General features: G+C 40.3%; 1 protein-coding gene across 1 annotated transcript in view; it reads right to left on the bottom strand.

Annotated features, from left to right (window-relative positions):
• Positions 1 to 26,386, bottom strand: part of coro7 (coronin 7) — a gene marked incomplete in the record, with an annotated part of 159,798 nt that overhangs the window by 113,195 nt on the left and 20,217 nt on the right. Inside the window, 1 exon segment of the mRNA XM_036147988.1 lies at positions 23,861 to 23,911. Coding sequence (XP_036003881.1) covers positions 23,861 to 23,911 — 51 coding nt within the window.

Here is a 26,386-nt window from a genome sequence, read left to right as displayed (position 1 = left end):
CACATTAAAGGTACATAGCCAGGTTATTTGACTTTTATTTATTTATTTATACATCAGTAGCTCACTCTGGTTACATACAAAGCTTTTTTATGAAAGATTATCACTTCCTGCTGACATATTAGTTGTCATTTTGGTCTTTTATGCTTTGTTTTTGCTCAAGTTATTAGTAAATAAAGTCTTTCGTGTTTATTTACGATATTAATGGAAATACGTACTGCACATGTGGAGCAGGTGTTAAAACAAGCGGCTAACAACTATTAACATCTCCCAGCAAAACATTGAAGAAAGGTCCAAAAAATATGATTCCAAAAGGGAAAAGACTGGAATGTCGCTGGGAATACAGCATGAACGTTGGTGTTCACTGAAGCAGACGCTAAACCTGCCGAGGCTCAGATGTGTCTGCAGAGTTGACTTATGTGAGAAAACGTTCTGATATCAGGCTCTTAAAGTTGCTGTAGATTGGTGTATTTAATTAATAAATGTTGGTATTTGATCACGCCGAGCTGCCGCTTTATTGCAAGGCGTTGCAGAGGATCAGGCTTGCTCCGGCATTATTTACTATTGATTTATAAATTAAGCAAACCAGCATTATGATAGTTCTGCGATACTGTCGCTAGATGGCGCCAGATCTGTTTATGTTTGTTAATCACGCCCAAGATCAAATCATCTTCCGGCTTATAAAGGAAAATCAAAACATACGGGTTTGGAAAGGCTGGATGTCTTTTGGCAAGAACAGCATGAATATTAGCGCAATATGAGTAAAAGTTGCCAAATGAAAACATTTGGGTCAATGTTTTGATAATGATACGGCATGCAATAAATATATAGTTAAGCAGTGTTTATGTGTTTTTGCTTTGGTTTCATAGCAAATATAGACTCTGGAAGAGTGGTCTATGCAGCAACTAGAAGAAATAAATATACAGTTAAATATTTTCATCTTAACCACTTGGTTTTAATGTAAACGTTGAAAGACAAAAAGAAAGAAATCTTTATTTGTCATTGTAATTGTACATTCCAATGAAATTTGTATTTTGGATGTAACCCATCCTCTAGTGAGCAGCTTTTACAGCGCCCAGAGAGCAATCTAGGGCTAAGGGTCTTGCTAAGGGACCTATGCTGGCAGTCTGCAGGGATCTAACCAGGTTCTTACAGCCTTCTCAGAACGCAAACACGGTGCTCTAACCACTAGGCCACCACTACCACCCACTAGTCGCTTCTGGCGAATGCTATATTGCTACATAAACCACTTAGTTCCACCTCTTTACCTTCCATAATGTTTTATGCAACATTAAGCAACAAGTGTCATCAAATACAAAGTAATAGGGAACCTGAATGCATGGTACTAGAAGTGATGTGATAATTAGCTAATACCTTTTGCAGTGCAGTCAGATCTTTGTGAAATGCACAATGCGTACAGTGACATTATAATAAAGATACATTTCCACTATATTGTGCAGTCTTAATGAATACAGGGTTTACTCATTAAGCAGGGCATACTTACACTGACTGGGGTGCACAGTAATTAGATCTAACAGTGCTAAGTGTACTAACCACAAATATGAGATATTTAAAACTGTTCATTCAATAAATTAGAGTATGACTGAGAAGTTCATGATTTCGGTAACTTAATTAAATAAGTGAACACATTACATAGATTAATTACACCCAGACTGATGTTTTCAAGCCTTTATATCTGTTAGTTGTTAGATGATTTACTGCTTACAGCTAATGAAAATAACTCATCTAATTACAGCGTGAAATCAGAACAATAAAAAACATTTTCAAAACAAATGTGGGCATGATGAAAAGTATATTTAATATCTGTTCAAAACTTATTTTCAAAAAGTGCTTTTCATTTCAAACAAGCCTTGTCACAATGCATATTCTAATTTATTGCATATGACTAAAATCCTGTAATCCTATTGTTTACTGCTTTAAAATAATGTTAAACCTCGTTTTCCAGCAGAGCTGCCACAGAACGACTTGTTCCTCATTTAGATACCTAATTACGATTCAACACAAGCAAACTAATTAAAGGTCTAAGTGAAATCAGTGCATTTTATTTCCTACATTTTTATTTCAACCACAAATAATATTTTGAATTTTGTTAATCGCAGCTCTGTAAATAACATCAGAATCAGCTCAAATTAGCATCAGCAGATCAAAGCTTAAAAACTCTGGTCAAAAAATCTCTACTTTAAATATAAATAAAATGAAAGCAAGATTTACTCAAAACTGCATAATAATACCAGTTTAATATCACAAAATAAAATTCTGTAATTAAAACCATGCATGTGGAGCTTAATTGTAAAATACCACAAGAAAGTTCTGTTACCTATATAATAATTTTGTTTTATTTTAGATGTTTAAAGGATAAATACAATTGCGGGGTTTTTACCTGATATGGATTTATATTATACACAAAATAGGCTATGGTCATTCTGGAATCAGACATAAAAGGGGCTGAAATTAATATCAAAGGTTTGTCGAAACTGGGGAAAACAGAATGACTTGTACTTGTATAGCGCTTTAACTTGTGTTGATGACCTCCAAAGCGCCTCACACTACAGTTTAGTCATTCACCCGTTTACACACACATTCACACCCTGACGGTGGTGAGCTACGTTAGTATCCACAGCTGCCCTGGGGCAGACTGACAGAGGCGAGGCTGCCATACACCGGCGCCACCGGGCCCTCTGACCACCTGCAGGTGTAGTGTCTTGCCCAAGGACACAACGACGGAGACAGTCAGAGCGGGGGATTTAGATACATATTAAATTTAAAAATGAATAAAATAATGCAAAAATACCCCCCAAAAAACTTCTAACAGAACCTACTGAATGATCTGCACCATCAAAGGTTCCAGTCATACATTTTGAGCACAAACCCTCCATCCTACTTATTGTCTACCTCTCTATAGTCTCTATATACCTCTCTAAATTATACTTCTCACTGTGAGTAACACAAAAAAAACACTAAAATATCTTTCAGCGAAGAAAAACCTTTCATCTCTTTGGTCTTTGCGGAGCCTCCTGCTACAACTTAGTCCGTACAAGGCAAATAAACTGGCATCAAGGCTCTCAGCTGAAAGAATGTTCTGTAAATCACTCCAACAAGATCACACCCATATCTTCAGACACGTGCAGCCTTGAGCCCTCGGGTTAAGATGTCTTCGAGACTTGGCAGCTGCAGCCATGGATGAGGATTAGGGTTTGCTCTGGGCTTCTGTTCACCTTCTCCTTGTAAAAGCAAAGTTCCAGGCTAAGGAACCACAAGGCAGCTGCAGCTACAACTACCATGGCTCAAGGGCAGCCAGAGGACACAACATCTGGACTTTCTGAGTCCGTGTATGCCAATCTGTATCCCTCTGCCGCAGTAGTATATGGATATAACCGTAAACCCGCTGACCTTAGAGCATTCCCTTAAAGATGCATGCAGCATACAGATTTTGGCCAAACGGAAGAAAAACTGGATAGAATTGAGAGTGTGCAATTTTTTTTTTTAAATAAGAGGTGGTTTTTTTTATCCTTCAGCAGCAAAACTGAGGATCCAACTTGATTTGAATAACAGAAACAGGACAAAAGGAGGAGGTGAGGGGAAATGAGCTACACCTGCTTGAATGGCAGATGAAGGAAGTAGAGGAAATCACATCTCATCTTGAGAATAAATATTACCAACACAGGTGTCGGCCTCAGTGTTTTCCCCCCCGTCTATTAAACGATAAAAGCGATAAATCAGGCGGGAACCGGGTATTACAGCCAAGATGAAGGCACTGTTGGACGAGATAATGCAAATCAGCTTCATATGACACCAGAATGGGTTCACAGAAAGGTTATGCACTTTGCGAGCCAGGATGCAAAGTGCCCGTCAGCAGTCTGGCCAATTACGGTTTTATGAGTCTATTAAATATCCTCTCTCAATATAAACAAAGGAGTATCACCTCATCTCCTTAGGTAGTTCCCCCCACCCCCCCGCCCCCCTCAGCTATTTAACTTCTGAACTGTAACAGACGGCGTGCACATCTGTGTCACTAGTCGAGAATGTTGATTCAACCACCAGGACAAATATCAGGTGTCAGCGCACACATATGGGAGCGATCACGATCTCTATCTCCTCCACTGGCTCTCTTTTTGTTCTCCTTTCTGTTCTGCAGAACAGCTCAGAAAGCTTGTGGATTATTTCAGAATACTTGAAGGCGCGGAAGAAATTATTATTTTTTGCTGCCTCATCAAGTCCACTGTGTTGACAGGCTGTAGCCAGGGTGACGTGTCAGTCATTTTCCTTATCTACTCATTCTCATTTTAGCCTTCTCACATTTTTACAGCCTGATCTTCAAAATATGGACCTGAATCGTTATGTATTTTGCGAATTAAAATACTTTAATTTGGCCACATTTGCTGCACAGCAACACGCCACACAGCGGCGGCTGAAGCTGCTTTTTTTTTTTTTTTTTATAATCTGTTTCTCGTTTTCTCTTAAATTCTCCTAATTTGCACCCCTTCAATGCTTGACTGATGTTGAAGACATTTTATTCCCCCTTTTCTAATCAATAGCCACTGCCTTGCAGCTTTCATCACCCATACACAAACCAGATCTCGGTCTTTTGATCCATTGCTAAAGAGTATTTCCACTAATTAGTACGTTTTCTTCTTCCTGCTCTGTCGTCATGGGCCATTTAAGCTGTGTTTTTAACTTAGGATCGGCTGCATGCAGTGTAAGTCGAACTCTACAGAAGTTTCTAGAAATAGGACAGAGAGAGGGGCTGGAAGATGAAAATCTAACCGGCCACTATATACTTTCATTTCCTCTGTCCCTATTGCTATATATTTTTTTCCTCCCCTAATTGGAACCATATTACATTTTGTTCATTTCTCCAGAATGTCCAGAAGCCACAAACTGCTATTTTCATTACTTCTTCCTACACTCTCTGGCTTCTCGCAGACGAAAATAAACGTGCAAGATGACAGACGCTGGACAGGGAATTGTAAACTGAAGGAAAGATAAGGTGGGAAATCTGTAGGATCAGTTTTAACAGCCAAAAAAGAAGAAATCCCTCCAAAAAGTAAAGATAAATTTCATATCTGAACTTATACTCACACACATTGCGACCTCATTTTGAATAAAAATTGTTACATATGGTCATATGATGAAAATGATGTTCATTTCATGCACTCAACACTTGGGGGGCCTTATTTTGCTTGAATTACAGTATAAATGTGGCGTGGCACGGAGGCGATCAGTCTGTGGTTCTGCTGAGGCCCAGGCTGCTTTAGTAGCAGCCACCAGGTCATCTGTAATGTTGGGGCCGGTGTTTCTCATCCTCCTCTTCACAACACTCCATAGATTCTCTATGGGTTTCAGGTTCGGCCAGTTTGCCGGCCAATCAAGCACAGTAAAAGGCCATTGGACCAGCTTTTGGTGGCTTTGGCAGTTTGGACAGAAGCCAAGTCCTACTGGAAAATGAAATCAGCATGTTGATGAAGCTCGTCAGCAGGAAGAAGGAGGAAGCCCTCTAAAATATTCTGCTAGATGGCTTTGTTGACTGGACTGCAGAATACACAGTGGACCAACACAAGCACATAACATGGCAACCCAAATCCTCACTGACTGTGGAGACTTCACTCTGGACTTCAAGCAAACTGGGACCTTGACTTCCAAAAGAAATGCCATCTTCACTTTTGATAATTCTCTCAAAAATTAAGCTGAAGCACAAGTTCAATCGAAGAAACTCATCGCCTGCCTCCATTCAATCAGAGTCCGATCCGCCTCTGATGTGAGCCAATCAGCTACGAACCACACCTCCATGAAGCCAATCAGCATCCCGCGCTCATCTTAAAAGCAACTTCAAATCCATATCTCAGCCTGCTAACCAGCAAGCGCAAACGGATTGCATGTCGGATTTCGAATCAGATGTCCGATTCAACCCACCCCCAACCCCTTCTCCACCATCGTAGCTGAGTTCATCTAGCTTCCAAGACGTTCCTCCATCCTCAACCCATCAGAGTGTTTTCTCCCTTCAGTCTTCAGCACTCCCTATCACCTCGTTATTGGTCCGGCAGAAGACCACCATGTTGGGCCCGGTTCTGCCAGAGGTTTCTTCCCAAAGGGGAGTTTTTCCTCTCCACAGTCACTTCAAGCTTGCTCATCATGGACAGTTCATGCAAACCTGTGTTTATCAAGTTGGACATCTATCTTAAACAGATCACCATATGGACTGAACAAACTTCTTCTATCTCCACTCCACCACCAGTTTCAGACCTGGGGGGAACATCCCTGTTCTCATACATCTACTTATGCATATTAAAGTATAATTCAGCATTAATGTTCCTGCCGAGGTCTGAGCGCCAAAGATTTAAAATATTGTGTCAATAAAATCCTTCTAATTGCTATTTCTTTCTCTGTGAGTTTTTCAGATTCAACTGCTGTTATCCCTGTTTCTGGTGAGCCCTTTGCTTCTTTTATTCCACTCAACTTCCTGTGAATATGCTTGGATAAAGCATTCTGGGAACAACCAGCTTCTATAACAATGAACTTTTGTGGCTTGTCCTCCTTGTGGAGGGTGTCAATAAGATGTCGTCTGGACATCTGCCAAGTCAGCAGTCGTTCCCATGATGGTGTGGCCTACTGACCCAAACTGAGATACCATTTAGATTGTTATGGAACCTTTGCAGGTGAATTGAGTTTATTATCTGATTAGTGTATGACAAGATGAGTTTCCATATTCCCAATATTCTGTTATTTTGATACAATGAATTCTGGGCTCTCACTATATGTTTCACTTTATGTGTTATGAATCCATCTATGGATTTTGCATGTTTTTGACAAAATATTGCACATTTTTACGATATTCTTATTTAATGAGATACACCTGTACAGTTTAGAAAATAGCAGGATCATCATATAGCAAAAATACGTGATTTCTTGTAAAACCTAATTTGCTAAAGTTACATTAAAAGTTCATCTTGCATGCCTTTATCTCCTAAACCGCTGCATAGTGTCATCTTTGTTTGATTTTAGCTCTGTAGCAGTCACTCTTTCCCTCCGCTCATTTTGTCTGTGTCAGCAGATGAAAACCCTTGTGAAGTGAAATGTAGCTGACACAAGAGTCAGCCAGCCAGACAGCAAGTGCAGTTTTGAGGCCAGGTCTACTCAGCAGACACCAGGCCAAACCTGCAGATCCTGAGAAAAGGGTCCGCAGACTGGACTGTTCCAAAGGTATTTATAGTTTCCAGTGAGAATGGGATATCCAGAGGTCTTTTTTGTCCCTCATTTCTTAGCTTTTTTGAATCCCTTTCCTGCCGAATCCTTCTATTCTTATATTTAAGTGTGCAGCACTTAGGAGATTGGGAAATGAATCACAAAGACAAGGGAACTTAGACTAGGCACATCCATCATAGAGGGTTTTTTACTTAATTTCATTGTCTCTAAAATACAATGGGTATTTTACATCCTGGATCTGCGATATTAGGTGCTGGCTGGTGCACTGTTGTTATTTATGTTGTCAAAGAGCTGCTTTTGCATGCAGGCGTCAAATGAAGACAGAAACTAAACATTATTGTTAGTTGAAGCAAGTCATTAAAATCTGCCCACATGGCTGAGATCAAAGACTTTTACAGTGACATAAGCCGTGAAATTGTTTACATTTTATTTTACAACCACAAGCGTCAATGCATTTATTTGAGGGGGGGGGGGGTCTTTGTGACACAAAGTAACACATAATTGAAGTCAATGGAAAATTATATTGTTTTGTATCTCAAAGTGTTCTGGTAAAACAATCTAGTTCCGGATATTTCCCTCAAACTCATTTGAAATCAGAAACTACTCATGAGCTCTGAGTGACAAATCTGGAAACCATACAGCTCTTGTCAGAAACAAGACAGCTTAGACAAAAAAAGCAGATACTTACATCATAAGCATATACTTTATACTCTATATGGGAAATGTATTTTAAAAAGTCCATGATGTCATAAAAAAATACTTGAAACCCAACTGTAAAAACCATAAAATGTATTGGAAAACATGTATGCTGTATTAAAATTAATATGATAGGGTCAGTTTTCTGTATATGTATTAAAAGTTGAGCTTTTGTTTCCACAGGAGTAGAAAGAAACCAAGAATAAGAGAGAGCGACTTAAAGGGTCTCTCCAAGTTGACATCATTTAAAAGTAGAGGATCTGAAACCATATGTTTCAGATCAATTTACTGGATTTCTTTCAAATATCCATGCCTACAAAATGTTAGTAGCTTCCTTAAAGAAAGAGTATTGAAGTATTTCCAATCATCCATCTATCTATTTTCGGCTTATCCGAGCTCAGGTTGCGGGGAGAAACCCAGACATCCCTCTCTCCCCCAGAGACACCCTCCAGCTCATTCTAGGGAATCCCAAGGCGAAACGGGATATATTGTCCCTCCAGTGAGTTGTAGGTCTTCTCCTAGTGCAGGGGTCTGCAACCTGTGGCTCTGGAGATATAACTTGTCTTTTTTCAAAAGGCCAGGCAACATTTGCGGCTCTGAACGAGTTTAATTCAAGTGGACTGTAGGCAAAATGGCTCTTTAGACTGTAAAGGTTGCAGGCCCCTGTCGTAGTGGGACATGCCCGGAAAACCCCCAAAGGAAGGTAGTATCCTGATCAGATGCCCTAACCACCTCAACTGACTCCTTTTGATGCGGAGAAGCAGCGGCTCTACTTTAAGCTTCTTACTCTATCTTTAAGGTTGAGACAAGCCACCCTCCAGAGGAAGCTCATTTCAGCCGTTTGTACCGGGGATCTTGTTCTTTCCTTCATGACCCATAACTTCGTGATCATAGACTTTAGGTTTGAAAAGTAGACAGCCCAGTAAATAGGTAGCCTTGCTTTTTGGCTCACCACAACAGACTGGGAGCAGCGCCCGTGTTACTCCAGAAGAAGCCTCGATCTGTCTGTTCATCCCTCGATCCGTCCTACCATCACTCGTGAACAAGACACCAAGATGCTTAAACTCCTCCGCTTGAGGCAGAGACTGACGCCCAACCCAGAGGGGACAATCCACCTGGCTGACTCTCATCCCGGCAGCTTCACACTCAACAGCGAACCGCTGCCGTTCATGCTGGGGCTCATGACCCAAAGAAGCCAACAGGACCACATCATCCACAGAAAGAAGTTGGGGTTATAACAAAAATATAGTACATAAAGGGTGTCCAGTACTTTTAGCGATTACAATCTGAAGAATCATCTTTCATATCTTCTAACATGAACATACTGTACATCATTTCCTTTCATAAGAAAGTTGTTAACAATGAAATAGTAATTTAAATCCAAATCTGTCAGAGGTATGACTAATTAATGAAGCATTTGCTTAGATTTTGGGCACACTAAAAATATTTTAACTCCATTTTCTTTTAACTAAAGTCCACGCATCTAGATTTTATAGAGCCAGTGAAACATTACCCGATTATAGTCTTTGAGTTTTAAGGCAACAACCGAATGAACCCCCTTAAACTGCACAGTATGAAGACTGGCAGCAGGGACACTTTGCTTGCTGGCAGGAGAATACTTCTGGGAAAAGAACCCAAGGTCACGGCGACTGGTGCTGTATCAGAGCGCAGCACATTGATACTCTGTTCCTGGAACTAACATGATTAACATGCTGATTGAATTCCCCGAGTATGTGTTTGGATCCAAGAGAAGCTTTAGGCAGCCAACGGAGATTTCAGCTACACATTTGGTGATCTCCAGGGTTTTTTGATGGTTATTGTGGTCGACGCTCGAGCGATGAATACTTTAGAGATGCACTTAGTGGCTTTGGCCTTAAAATGCAAGCAGAGTTCTGTTAGGCAAGATGGGGCACTAATGACAGATGGAGGAATGATGCTGCTGACAACCGCAAGAGATCCCGACGCTGGGATGAGGATCTGCCCGCCAGATCTGCCCTACAAAGACAAATACGGGCCTCCAGGAGGGAGGGGTCTTATAAAGCCGGGGTGGGATGGCAACAGGCAGGAGCTATCATGCCCACACTGTTGGATACATCACGAAGCATCTCATTTCCCGAAGCCTGACCGAGCCCTCTGATGCCTGTTGTCACTTATAGCTGCAGTGGATGCAGCTGGCTGACTTTACTCCGTCTCTGAAACCACATCACAGAAGCCTCACATCTTCAAAGGACCCCCACGCATTTGTAAAGAAACATTAGTTCAGAGCAGTGACATTCAGTCAGGGCGCGCACGTGTGCGAGGTACACAGCCTTCATGCGTGTCATTTATGTGCAACCATGAACCCTTCTGACCGCTGGAAATTCCAGAAGCTACTCTGTGGTTTCACCTTTCTTTCTTCAACTAATATTTGTTTGGTGCACTCAATCATACTGACAATTCTCTCCTTAGATTACGGGTTTTTTTTTTTGAGAAATTATTCATTTTGAAGTTTTCACATAAGTATGAAAATCTGCACTGTGCCACACTGTATTTGCAGCATGAGGGTATGTTCCTGATGAGTGACAGCTTGATTAATCACCTCATCTTCACTATGCTAACAAACGCCTCAACCTCATGCTGCTGCTCATGTTGAAACAAAGAATTCCCAGTTATGACGGGCCTTTAGTTTCCCCCCCCAATATTCAAAAGCTTTACTCAGGGATATCATCCATTTAGCTCTAGCGTGAAACCACAAATTCCTGAAGAACCCGTTGCCTTAAGAGGCTCAATTAGCAAAAGATGACCAAAGTTGGCCGTTGTTGTAAAAGAAGGGGGATGTTTATAAGAAACGTGTGAGGCAGATTTAAGAAGCTCAACAGTTCCCACTCTTACAAGTTTGTTATGTTATAGAACACTGCTTTGGTGTTTGAGGAAGAAAAAAAAAGAAAAAGAATACAAACCGGTATGCACACCTGTGCCCCATTCCCAGCATCAGTGGTAAACAGCAACTACAATGTGAGACAGTGTAGGACGAACTGTTGCCAGGGTACTGTTTAAGCATGTATTCTCCATCAGTCATCCATGCAATGTGGTTTGCAACTAGGATTGCACCGAAACAAATGTCTGCAAATAAGGTATCAACTATTCATGGGCCCATGAGATTCTCACGGTACGTTAACTGAGTAATAATTCATTTCTTTCAGGGTATTTACACAAAAATGTATACCATGATTTAACTGCTTTTATTTAAAACAGAAAAGCGACAAGTATTTTTGCTATTTCTGAAATGTATAATTTTCTTTTTATATTAACCCAGAGTATTAAAGCAAAAATATAGGAAAAAAAACAAACAAACCTACAGAGAATATTGCGCCTTTTTGCAATTCTTAGACTTAGACAAACTTTATTGTCATTTTGTATGCACAGAGTGCGTACAGAACGAAATTTTGTTTGCATACAGCTTGAGAATTTCAGTGAATTGCAGTGGATTTCAGAATAAAGTAACTTTGCAGGATAATAAAGTAATTTTGCAGGAAAGTAACCTGCAAAGTAACTTTGCAGGATAATAAAATAACTTTACAGGATAAAAAAAGTAACTTTGCAGGACAGTTTCAGGATAAAGTGCACAGTGATTTCACAGTACAGCAATTGAGATATAAACAATTCTGCTCTTTATGGAGTAACACAAGTATAAGCAGCTGATAATTGCTGGTTAATTAGGCTGTAAGCTTGTAGAGCCAACCAGAAGTCAGCACCTTAACAGGTATAATGGCTTTCCAAATGTGGCTTATAAATAGTGTTACCTTAAGCTACTGACACACTGTTTTCTAACTTGCCATGCCTACTTTCCGCTGCAATGTGTTTTCCTCTGTAACCTTTTCCCTCTGTCTCTGTAATGTTTTTCTTTGCACAGTGTTCTGCCGGACCATGACCAGGTATGATACTTTTTCTATAACATCATAGTCCAGTTTTTCCCCTAATTTTAAAGGAGCAACTAATCATCTTTGAGGGAAATTTAAATGCTTTACGAGTGCCACCTAATGGTCAGATAATGCTTAGCTCAATTAAAGAATAAGCAATAGTATAAGTTTAACTTTCCCTTTCAGGTGCTGAACATCCTCGTGTGAGTAAGGTGTCTGCATAGCCCAAAGTGTTATCACAAAATGTTATTATTGGGTAAATATCTGAGCCACAGTGGTGTCAATTCCATAGTAGTGGTGCACTTGTGCTGCTTATACGATGCAATAAACATGAGGCGAGAACTGCAACACTCATGTTGCGGATTACTTTGACCTTTCTACAACATCTGAGGCATACTGGTCTATCAAGTGATCAAGGTGTGTTTGCTACAGTGATACATGTGTGGAAACCCCCAAAGTCTGATGTGAGGGTGTATTTTTCTTATGTCATCATGCCTTGCAATAACAATAAAATCAAATTAGCAACAATGTAATGAGAGTATTGATGGGTGGTGCTCCTTTGAGAGGCTGTCAGACTATAACGTGGTATTTAGCAATGAACTGTGTATCTGAAAACAGATTCTGATTACTTCATTAGTCCAAAAGCGCAAGTCATTTGTAGACTTCCAGTCCATACATTCACAACTTTACATGTATCCTCAAGCCAAGAATTATTAAGAAATCTTAGGAAAAAGTGTATACATTTCAAAACAAGAAAGAACAAAAACATAATATAAATAAACAAAACCTATACATCTGTGACAGGGAAAGAAATTAGAACAGGCATTGCCGATGTTCAACAACCTGATAGCTAATGCGTAACGGACTTAGAGCAGTAAATGTTTTGGTCTAAACCTGAGGGAAAAAAGCTGATTATGTGGTTCATCAAATCTAGTCCTGTTTTTGAGCATTGTATGGCCACTTCTCTTAGTGCACTACTGAAAAATGTACATGTAGTTAGTGCACTACATGAAATATGTACACTTTATAGTGTTTAGCTGTGCCAACACAGGGTAGGTTATGTTTGCCATTAAGTTATGGTCTCTTTTTCCCCCTCTATATTTAAATTATTAACTGACTATCTGTGACTCTAAATTACCCCAAGTTGTAAAATAAATAAAAGCTGAACTAATAAGAAACAGGGTTGGGCGCTATCAGTTCAAGATAGGTAAGAAGACCTTCATCAACGGAGACAGAGCATCTGCATAGTGTAGCCTGAGATTAAAGAAATGTTACTGGTGAACACAGCCATGAATTTCATTACAGTGGATGGAGCGCATTTGTGGAATAAATGACAAGTTGTATTGCAGCCTGGCTTACCTGGACATCAACTATTGTGTGTTACAGTATTAAATACATAAAAAGGGGGTGCTGGAGTGCTTTCTTAAAGCTGCATATTCTCCCATGCGCTTGAAATACAAGAGATAAAAGAATAGTGAGACAAGGGTATGAGATCACAAACAATGGATATCCATGTATTTCACAACTGGTAATATATCCACACAGCCAAAATTGTCTTTGTTGTCCAGAACATAAAGGCGTAATAGTCTTTCAGCCAGCTAATTGGAGTTGCGCAACAACATGTGTGGGAGTGGCAGCAATGTGTTACTTTGTGTTCTTAAAAACGCATTATTAAAAACTGGAAGGATAATGTGGACCCATTGTCTTTGAGGAAAAAATGTGGCCGAAAGAAAATCCTGAATGACCTTGATCGGCGATCACTTAAACGTTTGATGAAATAAAATCAAAGAAAAACAACAGCAGAACTCCGGGTTTTGTTTAATAGTGAAAGTAAGACCATTTGCACATGTAAAATGTGAAGGGAACTCTAGGGATTTGGACTGAATAGCTGTGTAGCCTTAGGAAACCCATTGATCAGTGAGGCAAAATGGAAAAAAATGCTTAAACTTGTTAGTGGAGCATAAAAGTTGTACTCTGGAGCAATGGAAGAAGGTCATATGGTCTGATGAATCCAGATCAGGGTAAGAAGTGAGGCAGGTGAAGTGATGCTCCCATCATGCCTAGTGCCTGCAGTACAAGCTTCTGAGGGCAGTGCTATGATCTGGGGTTGCTGCAGTTGGTCAGGTCTAGGATCAGCAACAGTATGTGCTCAAAGAATGAGGTCAGCTGACTACCTGAATATACTGAATGACCAAGTTATTCCATCAATGGATTTTTTCTTCACTGATGGCTCAGGCATATTCCAAGATGACAATGCCAGGATTTGTCGTGCTCAAATTGTGAAAGAGTGGTTCAGGCAGCATGAGACTTCATGTTCACATACAGATTGGCCATTACAGAGTCTACACCTTAACTCCATTGAGAATCTTTGGGATGTGCTGGAAAAGACTTTGCACAGCAGTCATACCATCATCAATGTAAGATATTGGGGAAAAGTTAATTCAACACTGGGTGGAAATAAACCTTGTGACTTTGCAGAAGCATATTGAAACAATGCCACAGCGAATCCGTGCCATAATCAAAGCTAAAGGTGGTCCAACAAAATATTAGAGTGAGCTTTTTTTGGCCAGACATTGTGTGTGTGTGTATGGATGGATGGATAGATAGAGGTATTGATTCCTGTGGTTTCTTCACAGGTTGGATTTGTCCATTGTAATTAACAAAAGATTATAAATAATTTGCATGCTTACATAACCCCCGGAGTTTTCTAAGTGCACATTAAGTACTCCAGTCTGCCTGTGGTAAAACTCACCTCTCTGCAGCTACAGATCCTAACCTCAAAGATAACCTCAAGTAATTAAGCAGGAATATGGAGAAAACAAAACACAGGCTGCGCTTTGGTGGCCAGGAACATTGAAAAGCAGCAGCATTTAGTCAAACTCGGGTCAGCGTGCCCAGCCAAGGATGAAGCAAGAGCGACACTTTATTTTCCTCGGGGCACATTGAGGTTGATCTGGCTGCATCTTAGATCCTCATCTTAGCTTTTCCACTCAAGGCAAACCATTCCATAAAGAGATAATACTCTGACTCTGTGTTTCTGGGTATTGTTAAACAGTAACAGCATGTCGACTGTTAAAGATGAATCATAATCTTTTCTTTTCATTAATCTTAAAAGTGATTTATGCATATTTTATTTAACAAAACACTCCAGACGTGACCTTTCATTTACTTTAAAAAAAAAATCCCTATTGGCCTTTCAGATGTTAAACATACTGTTAATTGAGCCTTGCCTTGAAAGTCAGCCAACCTGTCAAAGTATTTCATGTACAAATCATTCAGCAAATTCTGAAATCCAGAAAAACAACTTAAATAATCCATGATTAGCAACCTTTAAATACTAATTAATGTCGCTAACCCTGTCTTTTTATTGAGTAGTATAATTACATGTTGAAAAGCTTAAATGCAAAAACAGCTCCTGGGATCAGATAGAATTGAAGCTGTTGTGCCAATATGTCCTCCTCAGCAAAATTAAAAGATGGATCTGTGGGAACTACAAACCTGTAGGGATACAGTCAGTTCCACGAATGAGCAAACAGGACATTTCTCAATTTTTCCTGTTTTATTGTGGTGGTCGTTATGAGAAACTGAAAGACTCAAAAGTGGTTCTGAGAATCTGTATTTGTCTCTCCAAAAATCTATATTAGATCTATATTAGAGTATTAGAATTGGAAACTGTGAGCAAGCGAAATAGTAAAAAAAAAAACCTTTAATCAGCTCTTGAAAAAAAATGTGTAAAAAATGTGTGAAATTATTGTTACCACCTAAATTGTCTTTTGTTTGTTTTTCCTGTTTCTTTAAATAAATCACTAGGAAAAATACCTTGGTGTGATAAATACTAAAATAATTCTTTATTACATTAATTGTAGGTTCAATACGCTCTTTTTATGAAACCACTCACTTGAAGTGTAACAATTTTACTGATGCTAAATAAATATGACATCTGAGAAATACACAGAACTTGCTTCATTCATTTTCTTCATTTTGACTCCATTTCAATGACTATGAGGCTTATTTATTTATGTAAATGATTTAGTTTAACATAGCCCACCTCTGCTGAACCACTTTTTAGATGACAAGAAATCAACAGAAACCCCAGAAGTATCCCTTTTTTATTGTGATGCTTCAGCAGAAAGTGCGAATCACCAGCCGTTTTTGGCTCCAGGTGTGATCCACATGTGTGCATGGGGACTTAATTAGTTGGAAAATAGGGGTCTCTGAGCAGCCCGCTCACTAATGAGGCCTCCGCTCACAAACAACGCACACATGTTAGCAAAGGTCTCAGTCGTTGCCAGCTGGCATTCACCCTTATCCCTTTCCTCCAAAAAAAAAAAAAAAACGAGAAAGGAAAATATCTTCACCGGCACCCCAAAGCATAAACCCACAAACGCACACATGGAAATGCAAAAAAAGAAGACCCTGTTCATTAGTTAAAGCAACTAAAAACCTCAAACCACGCTGCTGATACCCAGGAAATTCAGCCCTGGACTTTTTGTCCTACCTTAATTGTGTTTCCAGGCTTCAGTAAGCCACCCCTGTGTTTATATAGAAACATACAACCTAAATAAAACATCAAGCTAAAACCTCAGCAACATTATCAAGTTACTTCTCGAGGAAAAAAGGGCACACAGAGGAGTTACCTTAAGTCATAAAACCCTCAACACTGACGGATCAATCCTAACTGAGACCTATCCCATCCAGTGGAGTGAATGGGATATCCAGATCTCACTCCACTGTTCAGCTAACCCATCAGGATAAAATCCTATCTCCTCATTAGGAAAGAGCTTTGCCAGGTTTTTTTTTTTTTTTTCTTTCCCTAGCTCCCATAAAACTGACTGGCAGTGAGGTGGTAGCCAGTAACGCAGGGTGCTGAGAGATGGAACAAAAGAACAAAAAGAGGTGGAAAACAAGGGGGAAGCTCAACATCTGGGATGAGTTAACCGCTGGCCATTACCAGGTCCTGAACCCAGCAGGGTCCAACGGGGGGGAGAGATACAGGCATGAACTGCTGGGTATGCGAGTAATTGGAAACGAAGGTGAGTATTCACAAAGAGGCAAGCCACAGGAGTGGGACAGAGCGGTCAGAGAGAGCTGAATTCTAGAAAAAAAAAACTAAAACAAAAAAAACTCAGCACTGATGTGTGTTGTTTACAGCCAGAAGGAGTACTGATGAACTCAATTAGTAATAAAAGACACTGGTTATAAAATCCCTTCAAATGACTTTTCCTCTTAATTGTTTTTTTTTTTTTTAAATGATCATTCATATGAGCTACGTTACAAATAGCTTTTAAACCACAGGAGTGTGTCTCAGCCCAGATTGAGGTTACGCTGTGCATCTTGTGAAGTATGAGACAAAGCGGCTGTTCTTTAAATGCTCTAATACTTTTAAATACTTTAAATAATGTTTTATTCCACATTTCTGTGTTAGCTTTCCATCCCTGTAGGTTTCCTTCACTGGCCTTCAGCGAGAAAACCCTTGCTTATAAAGACCATGGGGCAATTTTGAAACTATGAAACATCTCTAATTGTGTTTAAGTACACAATTCTGCTCAAAACACAAAACTCAATATTTCAGTCATTATTGATAAAAAGGTTCCTTGAAGTGCCCTTAAGAAAGAATTTAAATTACTCAATCCAAACACTGGATGCATTTAGAGCCAAAACTTCTCTTTCACCTCGGGTAACGAGTATCACGGTCCTCTCACATACGCGAAAGAAACCTCTTTCAAACTAATGACCAACTTGTTTTGTGGTTTCGTTTAGCATTTTGTCCGATAAATGGGCCATGGCATTTTATCTTGAGTTTATCAACAGTTTACCTTGTCATTGTGCAATTCTGATTTTACAACAAAGTTTTTTTTAACTGTAGGTTTGAAGATTAAACTGAAAGGGGATATTGAGCAAAACAAGGAGGCCTACTTTATATTCAACCGTATCCTCTTTCTGTTTTGCCTTCACCTCAGTCCACAGGGTTCCTTGATGTTTTCATGTCAAAATTACAGGCTTTTCCAGACTGTAGAGATTTGGATGGACAGACTGTAAGAGGTAAAATGTATAGGAACCCTTTTCCATCATCTGTAGCTCCTAATCCGCGAGATGAGACTAAAAGAAAAGGGAAACGAGCATCCACATCTCGACGGAAAAGTCCAAGTCTGCCTACCTGTGGTTTATTCTGGATTTAAAGAAAACTCTAAAGCTTAAAACAGAAATATAAGATCAACCTTAAATGCAGCCTATTATGGCTGCGATGAGAAACAAGAACGGAGAACGCACCTTCCAGGAAGCTCAGGCTGTAATTTATGGAAGGGTATAAAAGATGGTACTGTACTGAAACCACTGTGCTTTCCCTTGGCCCTGCCCTGCGCTCTCTCATCGAATCCAAACCCCCTTCTAGCCCACGGTGCTCTCTAATTTCACCCAGGGCAGCAGAAGCTCGGGCTGAAAAAGAGGAATCTGGCCCCCGAGTCCAGCAAAACTATTCCCTTTTCCAGTCTGCCTCGTCTTCCAGCGACCGCAGATCGACAGCTCCATGGCCAGTAGTGGCCCAAAACTATGAGGGGTATTTTCAGCACTGTAATTTGAAACACACATGGCGCTCACACACACACACACACACACACGCGTACACTCTCAACAACGGATCCGCACACTCAGCAAATACGAAGACATCGGGAGGTAGATCAAAAGATGCGGACAAGTGGAAGAGCAACAAACGCCCAAAAAGGCACGTGTCTCATTAATATCAGGTCAGTGTAACCGGTCTTTTTGCGAGCGGAGAGCCGGAGGAGTCTTGTGGCTCAGACCAGGAACGCAGCTCGGAGCCCTGAATACACAAAGACGTAAAAAGCAACTTATCTAAAGAGGCCAGTAAAGGGATGTTATGGCAGGGAGGGCAGAACCAAGAATAGAAGCTACTGAAACAGAAAAAGCTGATTATTCAACACGTTGGCATCTTTAAGCGGCGTGTGCTTTTAACTAAACAAGCAACTCTAATGTTTCAAGGGATTTTGGGAATTTTCTTGTAAACTTTGGAGAAACTAATAAGATTAGGAGAGATTATAGGGCCAAAATGCACATGCACATGGTGGCTTTTCCAACAAGAAAAAAAAAACGAAAACGTGAGGCTAAATAGTCAAAGAATATTTACACCCAAAATAAACCAGTATCCCACGGAGAGACAGAAAAAAAACATCCAGACCGTCTCCGCTCACATGTGCCAGCTATGTAAATTCAACAACCAAATTATACAGTAGATGCGATATTTACCACCAGTTCACACCAAGACTTGAATATTCCTTTACAGTCACATTTCCTATAAATACAGCAGGAGTAAGACTGTAAATGGAGCTGACTGGGGAAAATATATAACAACAAACTTTCTGTGCACTTTATTGGGATTTTATTTGATAGGCCGTCAGAAAGTGGTGCATAATTGCAAGGTGAAAGAAAAAGTATGCACAAAGTGTGGACAGCTGTTAGATATACACTTCACTTATCTGACATTTATGAAAGACTGGCAAAAACAAAGGTTCAGTTCTCAGTCAGAGACCAACAATTAACTTTTTGGATGCATGCAATTCACTTAGCGTACACAGCTTGGGTGGGAAAATCTGTCAACACAACGTTTTGGTTGTGCACTGCACAAATCTCATGTTTATTGAAGAATTGCGACAAGTCATTGTTGCTATAAATGAAAAGCCTGCTTGAGGTTTGCCACAGGCCATGTATTGGACACAGGAAACATGTATAGGAAGGTGCTCTGGTCAAAAAGGTGGAAAACTCACATCCCAGGGAATACATCATCCGCATAGTAAAATGCGGTGATGGCTGCATTGTGTTTTAGGAAGGCTACCCACAGAGCAACCTGTTAGAGGCTGCAGAATGCTAAAGTTGAGTTTCGCTTTTCGGCAGGGCAATAGCAATACCCATGCAGCCAGAGGTACGGTAGACTGGCTCAGATCAAAGCACATTCACGTGTCAGAACGTCCCAGTCAAAGTCCAGACCTAAATCCAATTGAGAATCTGTGGCAATAACAGAAGGTAAATTCTCTCCTATCAATCTCTAGATGTGCAAATCTGTAAAAAGCCATAACAGAAATATGTGTTTTCTAAGGGTTTAAAGCAGCGGTGTCCAAACTTTTCATGTTTTGGGCCAAAACATTTAAATCAAAAATGCTCGAGGGCCAAAAATGAATGCAAATAAATAGCATAACCGAAAATACTGACCCAGCCAAACAAAATATGAACGTTTTAAGAAAATATATGAAACTGTATTTAGCATATTTTATTCCAGTCAGATTTTAATGGGCCAGGGTCTGCATTTGTGTAAAAGTCAGCCTATTTACTATGAAATTAAAGCAAATGTAAAAAGTGTGCTTACTAAAAGACAAATGTTTTGTGTTGTGCCGAACATTCAATTAAACATTCAATTGTAAGATTTTAACTTGTCAATAATAAATTTACCCAAATTAAGAATAACAAGTTTCCATCCGCAAAAAGCCACTAGCGCTGATGGGCCAAATCTTTCTTGAAATTTAGTTGGAGGGCCGCACAAAGTCAACACAGGGGCCACAAATGGCCCCCGGGCCACACTTTGGACACCCCTGGTTTAAAGGGAACCTCAAGTTTGAGCTTCTAATGTGGCGAAATGTGAAAACTTTAAGGGGTGTGAACATGATTTCATGGCTCTGCAGACAGAAACCAAAAGTGCAGAATGTTTAGAACATACAGAAAAACTGCAATTACTTGCAAACATGCAAGTCTTGTGTCAAATTATATGCATTATGATTTTATTCTTTATTATAGAAACATTTTAAAAGGAATCTCTGACTGGCTTTAACAAACTGCAGATTTCTTGAGTTAGTCTTCCCCAGAACTATTTTCAGGAAGAGTTGCGGCTTCTCTTGATGAGGACAACTAGCTGTAACTCATGTAAGAAGCCAAAAGGACCTCCCGGAATCGTTACCAAGTCAAATAGTCTGGCCCTTGCTCTGGCCTTCTCGTTTTTCTTTGCGGCCCCGCTGGCCTTCTTCCTGCCGTTTTTTAACCTTACTCGTCAAAATCATCAATATGCAAACTGGAGAACGGGCTTTAAAGAAAAAGAAAAAAACAGTCCACACATCAGGCACAAAATATACTTTGTGGAATCTAGTTGAAACCGCTCAGAGAAGGAGCAAAACTGTCTTCTCTAGTGTTTTATGGTATAAGGCAGCTTCATCGGTCCGTGCAATCAAGTTACTGTGCTCCTAACGTTTCAGCGTGTTAAGCATCGGTCACCCACACCCCTGCCCGCCGCTCTTCAACAGATGGGCTGCTTAATCGGAGCTGCTGTGGCTCTCCCATTCTCCGGAGACAGTCGCACATCTGAAAGCTGTCAGGGTGAGGCTCTTCCCAATCTGCTCTCATGGGTCTCCAAAACCAAAGCAGCCTCCGACTGCTGGACCTTCTGCGTTTTTCAAAAGCTTTTCGGGGCGAGACGGAGGGGAAAATGGAAGACCAGAGTAAGCCTCTAATAGCTTTAATCTGTGCCTCGACGCTTGAAGGTCTGAGATGGTTGAGTCACATGCCGTGTGAAGAGGACAGTGGGCTGACTCGCATCTGCGCGTCTTGGTCGTTTCTGCGGTAATGAGGCCAGAGGAATAAATCAGAGAGTTTGGAGAGGAGAGAGAGCACTGAGATAGTGGAAAAGCAGCTCAAATTGGCTCAAAGGCTTTTTAGCTGTTCAGCAAGCCAAAATAACCAAAGACTGTTTTTAGATTGACAACAAGCGTGCGGGACAGGAGGGCAACAGCAAAGCTCTTCGTTTTCTCCTGTTTATCTCCTTTACAGAATCTGTCTATCCTGTGTCCTGTCTTATACATGCATATATTCAGCTCACCTCACAGCTTTTTTGCTCCACTCATTGAGGTGGCCAACGTAGAGGGCCGACATTATGTCTGGTGAGACATATTTGTCCAGATTTGGCCAAGTTTTTGATGATGATCCCACTGAACGACACGTCAGTGGCGTCACGTTATCAGTTTACTGTAAAAGTGCTCCGGATTTTTATTTCAAACCTCCGGGTATTTCAAAGAGTTAACGAAAAATGGTTCCCAATGGGTCATGAAAGAGACACCGGCCCACAGCATCAGAGACCCGCCACTGAGTGCTACGTTCTGCCGTCTTTCCCATTTGGTATCGAGGCTAAGAGGATTTGGCCACCATGTAATGTCATATAATAATCAAAACTTCACGAACACTTTGATGGACTAAAACAGTATAGCACAAATTAATTAAACATATCCGTTATTTCATGAGAACGGTTATGGGGGCTAGTGATGTGGTATTGCGATTTAGTTAAAAATGATGATTTAGTTATTTCTAAATGGAGGACTTTATCACTGAATAAATGCACCTAAATTAATGGTTGGATTTTTCAAAATTTTTAAGTGAGACCTCTGTTAGTTTGAGGCAGTTTATCACAAAACAACTTTAATAATAAAAAAAAAAAACACAAACTATAACAAACTATGCAAAAACATCATGCATTGGTACTCGAGGTTCTGATGAGACAAGAAGGCTGGATTTTTCCAGGCTTAGTTTTCCAGGTTGTTTTTCCCCGGGCATTATTTTTTTTTTTTATTTCATTCTGAACAGGATTATCCAAGAGTAGTTACATACATGCAACTTTAAATAAAGCAGTTAGCTTCATAATTTCATTTAACAAAATGTAACAAAGCAGAAACTCCAGTGCTTCATTTGGCATCTCAGCTGAAACCAGATCAAGAGCCTTTTATCGTGCAGTAGCCGTTTAGGATGAGAAACAATATACTTTGTTGTCCACCAGTGCATTTATAATCCATCCAACTACCAAATGCTTAAATTTGGGGATTTGACAAAACAGCCTAATAAGTGTTAAGATTGTCTTACTGCCTTGATTTTGATGATGCAGTGCGGTTAAATAAAAAGAAAGAGTAGAAATTGTATGCAATTCTGTCCTGTTCCCTGCCACCAGTAACACTATATTATTAATTATTAAGTTATTAATTAATAGTATCGAGTGATTTACACAAAACCTCGTTTAAATGATATATGAATTAGTCTTGTTAGTTTGTTAGGCAGAGTAGGTAAAGAAAAGCTTTGATGTTCCTAATGCGTGCTCGGAGAACAGAGAGCTCCGTCGACGACTGGATATTTTCCCTACGCCTCTCAGGAAAGATCTCAAAAGTTTCAAAACAAATAAAGAACGCATGGTTGAGCACACAGTGTAAACAGACGAAAGAGTCCACACATGTACACGGAGCATGGACACACTGCCGTACAAGCTGGTGTGCCTCCCAGGTATTTCTGGGATGCGATATTTAATATGCTGTGGCATGCGGTGTTTTCGCAGGATTCCTCGTATTTACAAAACCAGAGAGCCCACGAGGCAGGCTGAGCATCCCCGTAATTAAAACATGCTGGGAGGTCCTCGGCCGAAATGTGTGAGAATATTTGCTCTACGGTGAGCAGCCTCCGAGGACGCTCCTCCTTGTTCTTCCTCTCTAAGCACCGAAACGGCCCGACCGCTCTGCTTCCCCGCTGCTGCTCGTACAGCTGGCGTCCCGCTGGCTCGGACGTGAGGGTCATTGAGAGATTTACATTGAGGTCCAAAAAAAAAAAAAAAAAAGAAAAAAAAAGGAGGACTTTGAAAGGAGAGGCTTCATGCGGTATCAGAGAGGGGTGGGTACCGTGGGAAGTTGAGGGCAGGGACTCCACCATGTGCACCACATTCATAAATTAGTGCAAGATGAGTCACCAGTGGCCAGTGACGAGCTCCCTAGGATGCTGTCAACATGTTTTGTAGATGCAGTGTGGAAAAAAAAAAAATTGCTCATTACTCAAACCCGTATACTGGCGGACGGCCAGCGCTGATTTCACCTGAAGAACGGCGATTTTAAAGGAAAGGGGTTTTATTAGAAAACAAAGTCAGTTTTAAAGAAAAAAGGAACAATTTTTAATTCCTCCTCTGCATTTAACAGCTCCACGTCTTCGAACACCTGCTTCTAGTTTAAGAAGTATGGCGGTCTTACCTGAACAGGTGTCAGCTGGGCTCTGGGATCAAACACACGCAAAATCTTGTCCTAAAGGAGAAGAAAGAAAGATTAAAAACAACAGAAAAGGGATGAAATGGTCAATAACAAAATGTTTGGACCAACAACTAAAATATTGTTTCTAAAGAAAATATTACAAGATTTACATTCATATGCAAATGCATCACTAGATATAATATTACCACAAAATGAAACATTTCTATCTTTTTTTAAAAGGCGAGTCTTTCAACACTAAAGAAAAGAAGAAGAAGAGCATGGTGGTGGAAAAAGTGTCTGACTGGTCTAGTTAGCAATGACTTTAAACTGGGATTTTGGAAGTTTGGGATTGTACCAAACAGACAGCTGACAATTCGAAATCTATAATCAGCACTGCATGTCTTCATGAAGCTACCCCGTTTCTTTATTCTTCTTCAGGCTCCCTTCACACCAAATTAAAACCAGTTTCCAGAACCGTAACAACCTTTCAAAAATTGCTGGAACACTCTCTCTATTTGGCAGGCCGACAAAAAGTTGTGCATCATTGTGAAGAGGAAGGAAAAGTATCACAAAGTTTTCAAAATCTTACGCAAATCAATGTAGTGGACAGAGAAAACACCACTTATAAGAAGCCTACCAGGAAACACCACCAGTATTTTTAATCAATTTATAAGCAGCTTGGCAGGAGCGTGAAAAGCAGGTTTTGTGTGCTGAACGTGTGCTGTATCTGAGAAAATGTTTGATCTGGCGCTGCGCACTGACATCAGCAACTGCAGTCTGCATTTTTCATAGATTACTGCAAGTCAGGAGTCTGAATCATCAGCCCTCAAGGCCCGGTGTCCTGCCATCACTGGGACATCCAATACACCTGAATTAAACAGCTTAACACCTGTCTTAGCCTGCAGGCAAGTTCTAACGACCTTATCATTTGATTCATGTGTTTTGAACATGTAAAGGCTCTCAAAGTCTGAACTTTGACTAACCCCTTCTATAAGTCAATCACATAGAGGCTCTGAGGCCTGAAGTTGTTTCCTGCTACGACAAACGTGATGCTGTATTATACACCATGTTAGTCGCTGCTTCCTCCTCCTCATCATCCATATAATTAATTATGATGTTTGTTCTTCTCTTTGACATCACAACTAATAAGATATTTCGTTTAATCTGCAGCCTGAAAACTTACCAACTTCCACTAATTTCCCAACAACTAACTGATATGTGCAATATGGAGATGTGTGCACATCCCCATAGCTGGGAAACTAATTACACAAGAAGCCCCCTGCATAGCACTTTATCATAATAGAAAACCAATGATTGTTTGTTTCAGCTGCTTTGCAGGATAAGATGTAAAAAAGCAATATATTACTTAGAGGACTGGTAGCCTAGTGTGAGTGGGGGAATAAATACGCTTACAGCTAACATGGCAACTCCTGAATCTAATTCTTACTAAGCGTGGAAAACTATCAGTTCTGCTACCTGACCAAGTCACGACACAATTAGGACAATGATATGCTGCCACCAAGACAACAAATCCCCATATTCACAGTTCGGGTGTTTTCTGCATGCTCAAAATAGTCAGGCTCATCATGTGTGATGGGGTCTCCACTGCGTTCTCAAAAACAGCATCTACTTCCTGGCTGTTTCATCGGTGTGTCGCTGTTGTCTTGGTCCTTTATAAAGGAGGTATTTGGCTCAGTGGGCGGAGTGGGAGAGCCATACACCAAGGCTGTCAGTACTAGATGCAGATGTCCTGAGTGTTTAGCAACTGTGAAATAAAATGCTACTTGTGGCAAAAATCTGGATTGTAGTCGTTTTTTTGGGGTGAAGGCAAGCATGATGCTTCTGCGATCTTCTTCCTTGCTAATTCCTTCAGTCCAAATTAGGCTTGTTCTGATTTCCCCCTCTGGCGCTTTTCCCTCCATCCCATCGCTATGCTACTGAACACAGGTAAGGCAAGTTTATGTGTACAGTGCATTTCAGCAGGAACAGTCAATGTGTTTTGCACGATGAAAACATAAGAAAGAAGTACACTGCAGTTGCATAATGAAGGAAAACTAAAGAAAAGTTGGACTCCAGCGTGAATTTAACGCCGTTTCAGTTATTAGTTTAATTAGATGAGTGAAACAAAACTCTAAAGTTTGTTTTTAACCTTGATTTAAAGGAAATCAGGGTCTCAGCATTTCTGCAGTTTTCTGGGAGTTTGTTCCAGCTTGGTGGAGCATAAAAAGCTGAATGTTGCTTCTTCATGTTTGATTCTGGGGATGTAGCGGAGACTTGAACCTGAACATCTGAGTGGTCCGCAAGGTTGATATGACAATAAGCCTTTAATGTATTTTGGTGCGAATCCAATCAGTAACTTTGAAACTAACAGGAGTATTTTAAATTTTATTCTCTGAGATACCAGTGTAAAGACATCAGGACAGGGGTGATGGGCTCCACTTTCATAGTTTTAGTGAGGATGCATGAAAAATTATGTTAAATAGTCGATAAAATAATACTAATGCTTCTTCCTCCTTCCCCTAATCCTTA

This window comes from Fundulus heteroclitus, chromosome 16 (genome assembly GCF_011125445.2).
Source record: "Fundulus heteroclitus isolate FHET01 chromosome 16, MU-UCD_Fhet_4.1, whole genome shotgun sequence".
In the NCBI taxonomy this organism is placed as follows: Eukaryota; Metazoa; Chordata; class Actinopteri; order Cyprinodontiformes; family Fundulidae; genus Fundulus; species Fundulus heteroclitus.
The sequence above is the reverse complement of the archived record's forward strand: the minus strand, read 5'-3'. Positions and strand labels throughout refer to the sequence as shown.